The 10,000-nt window shown below is 33.8% G+C and overlaps 1 protein-coding gene across 2 annotated transcripts in view; it reads left to right on the forward strand.

Annotated features, from left to right (window-relative positions):
* The window catches only part of LOC137642621 (nose resistant to fluoxetine protein 6-like), a 94,022-nt gene that overhangs the window by 77,243 nt on the left and 6,779 nt on the right, over positions 1 to 10,000 (forward strand). For both annotated transcript variants that reach the window (XM_068375331.1, XM_068375329.1), the window contains exon 14: positions 4,697 to 4,901. In XM_068375331.1, the coding sequence (XP_068231432.1) occupies positions 4,697 to 4,901 (205 nt within the window). The remainder of the gene's footprint in view (positions 1 to 4,696; positions 4,902 to 10,000) is intronic.

The following is a 10,000-nucleotide window of genomic DNA, read 5'->3' on the forward strand; positions in this document are numbered from 1 at the left end:
GTCGAGAATCCCACCTAAAGTTTTAAGAGTTATACAGAATTAAAGAAATATTATCATTGCTGAGTTCGGATGTTGAGGAGCAACTGTCCTTGACCTACTCAAGTAAACTTGTCGAGAATCCCACCTAAAATTTTAAGAGTTATACAGAGTTAAAGAAATATTATCATTGCTGAGTCCGGATGTTGAGGAGCAACTGTCCTTGACCTACTCATGATCATAATTTGTTAGGGTTCAACTTCATGCCCCATAATTTGCACCAGTCACTAATTTCAGCTAGATCTCTATTAATGGATTCAGAAACCAAAATGTATATTCAGGAGATGAATTGATGCAGAGTGTAGCATCATCTGCATGTGCAACAAGCTTGATTTTTAGGCCAAACCCCATGTCATGTGTGTATAGTAATGAGCCAAGAAAACTACCCTGAGAAACACCAGATATCACATTCATATGCTCACTATGGTACCCCTCAACAACAACTTGCTATCTAGTACTTAAAAATTCAATAAGGATACTAAGAAAAGACCCACCTACTCCCAAATGTTTGAGTTTGAAAACAAGGTCCTCATAATTAACCCGGTCAAATAAAGCACTAAAACAAAGGCCAATCATAGAAACTTATTAACCACAAAAAAAGGATTTCTGTACTCCATTGGAGAGTGTAAGATGGGCATTACATGCTCCAAGGTCTTTACGAAAGCCGAATTGCAAACTAGGGAACAAATTATTACCTTCAGCAAATCTATTTAGACACTTTGCCAAGAGACACTCAAAAATTTTAGATAATATGGGAGTTATGGAAATTTGGCGGTAATCAGTTGGACTTGATCTAACACAAACACATTTACATTGTGGGATAACATTGCCAATTCTCCAACAAGTGCTAAAAGCTCCTCTTATTGCTAATTTGTGCAAAATACCAAATAACTTTAGAGCTAAGAAATCTGCAGTCTTTATAAAAAACAAAGGGAAAATACCATTTGGATCTACACCTCCACAAGCATCAAGGTCCACCGAGAGAGCTTTACTTTCATAAGATCGAAATGCTAAACTAGTTAGTTTAGCATCAGGTAAACAAGAATGAGGAAGATCAAGTTTCTCATTACTCTTCTTACTGTCAAACACATCAGCCAAAAGGGTTGCCTTTTCCTTTGGACAGTGAGTGGATTTGGTTCAAGTAAAAAAGGAACTGTTGTAACTGTACCAAAGAGTGCAGATTTAAGGGTAGTCCACCAATTACGTTCCTGGGTTGTACCAGAAAGGGTTTCTTTTATGGTTAGATTGTATTCCTTTTCAGTTGAAGCCCAAAATAACCGAGCAAAAACGCTAAGCTGAGTATAATTATTCCAAGTCAAATCTGATCTTTTATTTTTCCAAAGATGATAGTGCAGCACAGTGATAATGCTACGTATGAATGTCTTACCAGGGCTTGTAGGGAATGTTTGATTGAGGAAAAGGTTCCTTAAGATTTGAAGACAGGCATTTGTAAATATTGTAAGGCCAAAACTTAATTTGTTACATGTGGGAATATGTATGGTAGAACTTTATTTGAGAAATTAGGACAGATGATAGAGAGACTGACAACAGAAGACCAGTATGTGCATTACCCGAGCGTTTGTTATTAAATAGTTATTTGAGAAGTTTTAGAACAAAGAGAAAAATATTAGTGTGGCATAAGTGGACACTAAAAAAGATTATGACAGAATAAAAGAGAGAGAGAAGGGAAAATGTAAAGGCTCTTGAGAATGTGTGATCTAAATGCTAGGTTTGTCAAGAGCAATTAAAAGTCTATGTCACATAAAGGAAGCATTAAGATAGTATTCAACCATACGGGGAGCTAGAAAAGGTTGACGAGAGAGAGAGAGAGAGAGAGAGAGAGAGAGAGAGAGAGAGAGAGAGAGAGAGAGAGAGAGAGAATTTTAAGGGTGCCCAGGATGTACAATGTAGATGAAATGTTGTTGAAAGGAATCGAAAGCTTTCGTATCATAAATGAAGCATTGTTGGATTATATAAGAAGGAAAGTGACTAAATTGATGTGAAAGCTGATCTAAAAGAAGGATATGTTGTTTTTATACCTGTTAGATATTTTCACGGATGAAGTGGTGCAAATGGTTCGGGAAAGGACTGTATAAAGGCACTGAGTTATTGGATAAGAAAATGAATTATGGATGGGATGTAAAACTTTCCATGATTGAGAGCAGTTAAGAGAAACTGCAGAAGTTTGTGCCGTAGTTTGAAAATGGCAGCGAGAGGAGAAAGAGTCGGGCAATTAATTATATTATATAAAGGGGTAATAATGGTTAGTCTTGCAAAAACAATCAAACTTTTTTCTTTGTTTGAGGAAGAGTTAAAGTTGCTGATTAGTATGAGGGAATTAATGGACGCTAATGGAAGAGAATGATTTTAAACTATTGAGAGGTACTGATTGTGCAATATATCTGGATCAACGACCATTGGCAGAGTGAGATATGTGGTGATATTGCATGATGAGGATTTATCTATTAGTATATGAGAAGGGATGGACTTGAGTATTTTCAATCAGTTCTGTTTTATAGGTTTGTGAATTGGGTAAATAATCCAGAAGTAAAATGACACACGGTTAGAGGAAAAGTTTATATGAAAAGAGTTTGATTTATGGAGTGAAATACATATTTCATGGGAAAGACTTGGGTATCACAAAATGGCGAGAGTGGATATGAGATAGTAGTGAATTGTGCTAATGAACATTCAGTGCAGTTGCAGGAAGTAACTAATATTGTGAACGTTTTACAGTTTGGTGTATTCATTCATGATTCAATAGGCAATTGCTGAATACAGCAGTAACTTATGTTGTTCTTCTCTGAGACCACCACCTGAAGGCCAAAGTTCAGATGGAAAGATAAAGTGGCAAATAATATGGAGGAAAAAAGATTAAGAGAACGAGATGCCCAGGATAGAAAAGGATGGCTAAAGCTTATACAAAACAACGACCCCATATAGAGATGAGTAAAGGCTGTAGACGAAATATGTATATATATATATATATATATATATATATATATATATATATATATATATATATACATACAAATATATATATATATATATATATACCAAATACAACTTCATTAGTCCACTGCAGGACAGGACAAAGGCCTCAGATATAGTTTATATCTGGGATTTGGCCAGTTTCCACCACCTCGGTGGCCAACGCAAATTGGTTATGGGTGATTTTTTGTGTGACCGCTCACAGCAAAAAAACCTAGTACAGCTTTGCTGATCTTGTTGACAGGCAAACCTTCGCCATGTTAAGGTATTCTCACTCAGAAAGATATATATATATATATATATATATATATATATATATATATATATATATATGTATGTATATATATATATATACACATATATGTGTATATATATATACTGTATATATATATATATATATATATATATATATATATATATATATATATATATATATACATATATGTATATATATATGTATATATATATATATATATATATATATATGTATATATATAAATATATATATATATATATATATATATATATATATATGTTTATATATATGATATATATATATATATATATATATATATATATATATACGTATCTGTATGTATATATATATGTGTGTATATATATACATATATATTTATATATGCACATATATATATATACTTATCTATATGAATATATACAGTCAACACTGACCAAAGCCAACATGAATCCGATAAGACACTACAGCAAACCAACCTAGTGTGGGTGGCCCTGACTAGTACAGCTTTGCCACCATGGAGATACACAAACCCTTTATGTATCTTCATACATATATATCCCTTTCATAAAGTGATATATATATATATATATATATATATATATATATATATATGTATGTATATATATATATATATATATATATATGTATATATATGTGTATATATATATATATATATATACACATATATATATATGTATGTATATATATATATATATGTATATATATATATATATATATATATATACGTATATATATACATATATATATATATATGTATATGTATATATATATATATATATATATATATATATATATATATATACAGGGGGTCCATAAAGTCTCGGTACATTGCTGATTTCAACTTCAGGGTGTCTACAAAGTCTGGGTACACAAGAGATTAACACATACTTTTAAAACAAAAACCATTTTCTTTAAATCAAATGTTAATAGATATTTTCAGTAAGATTTCCATCATTTTCTATGCACAATTTGATGAGCTTTACAAAATTCAGGTGAACTCGATTTAATAGGTCTGCATTTGCGTCGATTTCAGCACACTTACTGATAATGCCATTTTGCGATAAGACTATCCTTCCTTCTCGTCCACTTAGAAGAACCAAACTCGATTAGTTCTTTAGACAGATCAATCATTCGATCTGGACTGAAAAAATAACATAGATAGATAAAAGTGAAATTTCCTATGTACCCAGACTTTGTGGACACCCTGTATATATATATATATATATATATATATATATATATATATATATATATATATATATATATATATATATATATATATATATATATAGTGTGTGTGTGTATGTGTGTGTGTACTGATTAATAACCAGTTTTATGACAATTGCAATTCGTATACCAGCTTCAGTATATTTCTTTATTCATCACCGCCAGTTTCAAGTTATTGTGGGTTGGCTAGCAACAACAGCTGTGGCGTTAAGCATTGTTTTCGGCATCGAGCGATACAACAAGAGGGAATTGCCTGGTACTCCTCCCGAGATGTCATTGGTGGAATCTGTTCTGTACGGTGGATTCCACAGAACTGTTTGGGGAGTCGTCCTTGGCTGGATCGTCCTAGCTTGTCACTGGGGATACGGAGGTGAGCCTAAACATACAATAAATAAATAAGGCAAAATAATCAAGAGGTCATTAGGGTTATTGAAACTTCTTGAAGACTAAAGTGGGTTGAGTGCTATAAGTAGAGTAAAGCCTTAATCTTCCAGACAATGTCAGTATTCCCATCCTTAATATCCAGATGCTAATTTAACCCTCATATTTTGACACGCTTCATGATCTGGTGCTAATTTAACCCTCAGATTTTGACACGCTTCATGATCTGGTGCTAATTTAACCCTCAGTTTTTGACACACTTCATGATCTGGTGCTAATTTAAAACTCAGTTTTTGACACACTTCATGATCTGGTGCTAATTTAACCCTCAGTTTTTGACACGCTTCATGATCTGGTGCTAATTTAACCCTCAGTTTTTGACACGCTTCATGATCTGGTGCTAATTTGACCCTCAGTTTTTGACACGTTTCATGATCTGGTGCTAATTTAACCCTTAGTTTTTGAGACGCTTAATGATACAAACGCTAACTTAAGACTCAGTTTTTGACACGCTTCATGATCTGGTGCTAATTTAACCCTCAGTTTTTGACACGCTTCATGATCTGGTGCTAATTTAACCCTCAGTTTTTGACACGCTTCATGATCTGGTGCTAATTTGTTTTTGACACGCTTCATGATCTGGTGCTAATTTAACTCTCAGTTTTTGACACGCTTCATGAGCTGGTGCTAATTTAACCCTCAGTTTTTGACACGCTTCATGGTCTGGTGCTAATTTAACCCTCAGTTTTTGACACGCTTCATGAGCTGGTGCTAATTTAACCCTCAGTTTTTGACACGCTTCATGGTCTGGTGCTAATTTAACCCTCAGTTTTTGACACGCTTCATGGTCTGGTGCTAATTTAACCCTCATTTTTTGACACGCTTCATGGTCTGGTGCTAATTTAACCCTCAGTTTTTGACACGCTTCATGATCTGGTGCTAATTTACCCCTCAGTTTTTGACACGTTTCATGATCTGGTGCTAATTTAACCCTCAGTTTTTGACACGCTTCATGGTCTGGTGCTAATTTAACCCTCAGTTTTTGACACGTTTCATGATCTGGTGCTAATTTAACCCTCAGTTTTTGACACGCTTCATGATCTGGTGCTAATTTAACCCTCAGTTTTTTACACGCTTCATGGTCTGGTGCTAATTTAACCCTCAGTTTTTGACACGCTTCATGGTCTGGTCTAATTTAACCCTCAGTTTTTGACACGCTTCATGGTCTGGTGCTAATTTAACCCTCAGTTTTTGACACGCTTCATGGTCTGGTGCTAATTTAACCCTCAGTTTTTGACACGCTTCAAGATCTGGTGCTAATTTAACCCTCAGTTTTTGACACGCTTCATGGTCTGGTGCTAATTTAACCCTCAGTTTTTGACACGCTTCATGGTCTGGTGCTAATTTAACCCTCAGTTTTTGACACGCTTCATGGTCTGGTGCTAATTTAACCCTCAGTTTTTGACACGCTTCATGGTCTGGTGCTAATTCAATCCTCAGTTTTTGACACGCTTCATGGTCTGGTGCTAATTTAACCCTCAGTTTTTGACACGCTTCATGATCTGGTGCTAATTTAACCCTCAGTTTTTTACACGCTTCATGATCTGGTGCTAATTTACCCCTCAGTTTTTGACACGCTTCATGGTCTGGTGCTAATTTAACCCTCAGTTTTTGACACGCTTCATGATCTGGTGCTAATTTACCCTTCAGTTTTTGACACGTTTCATGATTTGGTGCTAATTTAACCCTCAGTTTTTGACACGTTTCATGATCTGGTGCTAATTTAACCCTCAGTTTTTGACACGCTTCATGGTCTGGTGCTAATTTAACCCTCAGCTTTTGACACGCTTCATGATCTGGTGCTAATTTAACCCTCAGTTTTTGACATGCTTCATGATCTGGTGCTAATTTAACCCTCAGTTTTTGACATGCTTCATGATCTGGTGCTAATTTAACCCTCAGTTTTTGACACGCTTCATGATCTGGAAAATACGTCGCTGACATACATCAGTTTTTACCACTTTCACTTTCCTGTAACTGACATTTTCTTAACTTTCCTAGGGTTTTTTACACAACAACTCCTGACCGAAATGTTAAATTATATATTAATAACTCTCCAGTCGCTGTCAGTGTATCTCTATGGTATCTGACCTTTCCTTGACTTCCCAACACTATAGTAGATTCTTTTTCTCTGCAAGCTTAATTCTGACTTCATCATCATTGTCTTATTAGTAAACTCGTCTTCAACTTATTCTCATCTTTCTAGATACTGATATATTATTCATTTTCCAGTAAGTTTCTGATCTGCAAATCACAAATGCCATGTATGTGACTTGTGAGGAATCGTAAGTTGTGTAACATCGTAACAATACAAGTATTGGGAGTAACATCATTGCATCATTGCAACATATATGACTCATGTTATGAGGGTGATTACAAGTTATGTTGCATATGGACCATACTATTTGATTGTGTAAAATATACCTCAAAGAGAGTATAACTCTAATAGTTCATATCAAATAACGAGGTTGTTCTTTTATACATCTATACTCATTTGTTCACGCTCGATCACTTATATTTTAATTTTATTGTTTATGTGACGTCATCTAATGTGCCATCAACACTTATTCATATATGTATCCTAATATGAAATAAGTGTATGAAGCTTTTAACTAAGAAGTCTTCATGACATCCATAAAAAAATATCAGCCCCAGAGGATGGCATGTCAAATATTATACTGAAATACAATATTTTTTGCTGGTAAACACAACAGAGCTTAAGTTGACCTGTGCCCCTACAATACACCCTACAACAACACAACATCAAATAAATCATCAATCTTTCAGGTCAATATCACATTTTTTTTTTTTTTTTTTTTTTTTTTTTTGCACATTATACCCACCTAAAGGGATTGTCTCAGTAAACATTTTCTGGCATTATATATACAGTAGCATCCTAGGATCGTAGACCAAAGAGGAAACTATTTTTATGACAATTGCCTCTTCCCAGGGCGGGATTCGAACCTATGTCTCAGAGACCAAACAAGCTAAACTATGAATTAGACCTTTAAGCCCCTTGGTGTCAGAATGATCTCAGTCATTGTTAATTTCATTTCAACTCTGAGACATAGGTCAGGGTCGTTACCAAGGAAAAATATTCGTTTTGCTTGTGATCCCAAAGAAAAGTAAATACAAAATGGAAAACTATGTAGCTCAATTTTTATTATTTATATAGTGTTCGGGCACACTATTCTATGTCGTTTCTCTTCCTTATGTTTTGTTAAAGTTTTCATAGTTTATATGGGAAATATTTATTTGAATGTCTTTGTTCTTAAAATATATTATTTTTCCTTGTTTCCTTTCCTCACTGGACTATTTTCCATGCTGGGGCCATTGGCCCTATAGCATCTTGCTTTTCCAACTAGGGTTGTAGCTTAGCAAATAATAATAATAATATTAATAATAATAATAATATATATATATATATATTGCATATATATATAATATAAATATACTTATATACATATACATATATATATATATATATATATATATATATATATATGTATATATATATATATATATTTACATATATAGTACATGTACAGTATAGTATATATATATATATATATATATATATATATATATATATATATATATATATATATATATGCATATATATGCATATATATATATATATATATATATATATATACATATATATATATATGTGTGTGTATATATCATCACCATCATCATCATCAGTTATTATTAGTCCACTGCAGAACAAGGGCCTCAGACTTCCACTTGCGTCTGTTTATGGTCTTTCTATGTCAGTCCACACCCGCAAACTCTCTCAGTTCATTAATCCATCGTCTTCTCTTCCTTCTCCTGCTTCTTTTGCAATTTTAGGGACTCATTCTGTTATTCTTAATAGCCATCCATTATCTATCATTCTGATTGTATATCGCGCCCATGTCCATTTCTTTTTCTTACATGCTGTTAGAATACCCTCTACTTTAGTTCTGTCTCTTGGTTTTAATCTTATCATTATTCTTTCCATAGGTTTTTAAAGTGTTCTGAGGCTTTAGTAAGGCTCCAAGTTTCTCTGTCTGTATTTGGATTTTATATAAAAATATATATGCAAATGTAGCATGTACTTTACAGAAAACAGTCGCACAGCACCCATACATCATTCAAGGCTCATTCACTGGATTCTTGTGCCATTTTGTTTGTTCTTTGCTCGCGCACACCTCTCCTTCCCCATGCTCAAACCTTAATTCCTTCACTCTTTCCACAGTTCTTGTACCAGCATCACCGGACATTATCTCGGTAATGTTTTCAGCAGTGTTCCTTTTTAAAGATGCGACCGAGCGTTCTTTATTATATTGTGATCCCTAAACAACTTAAACAGTATAAACAGTATCTGGACAATTGCCCCAAAGATGATCAAGAAAGAAGTATAGAAAAAGATGATAACCTAAGAGCTAAGAAAAAGATATCGAGAATTAGGATCATGGAACATGTGGAAAACTCTGGAAAGATATAAAATTTTACAACGTCAACAATTTGGTATGCTTCTTCTTTCATTGCACAAAAAAAAACTATTGTTTTGAGAAAGTCTTATAAGATTTCCGGTGATAAATCTATTTTTAAGAAGTGTTTATATACTTTCATTCTGCCTTGTTTTGAGTATTGTTCTTCTGTCTGGTCTTCAGTTGCTGAATTTCATCTTATTTTGTTGGACACGAACTTGTGGTCTATTAATTTACTCATTCCTGATCTAGATATTAATCTTTGGCACCGTCATTCAGTTAGTTCTTCATGCATGTTGCTTAAGTTTTTTCATTATTCTGACTATCCTTTACATTCAGATCTTCTCAGACTATACCATCCTGTACTAGTGTCAGGTATGCAGTTAATTCTAACTGGCATGTCTTTTGAATACACAGTATTCTAGAACTTGTATTCCAGCTAGGACCAAGTTAGGGAATGATCTTCCTAATAAGGCAGTTTAATCGGCGGAACTTCAAATGCAGCGAATGTCTTTATGTTGAATAGAATTACAGGAGTCTTTCTTCCTATTTA

The sequence above is a fragment of the Palaemon carinicauda genome, chromosome 6 (genome assembly GCF_036898095.1).
Source record: "Palaemon carinicauda isolate YSFRI2023 chromosome 6, ASM3689809v2, whole genome shotgun sequence".
Taxonomy (NCBI): domain Eukaryota; kingdom Metazoa; phylum Arthropoda; class Malacostraca; order Decapoda; family Palaemonidae; genus Palaemon; species Palaemon carinicauda.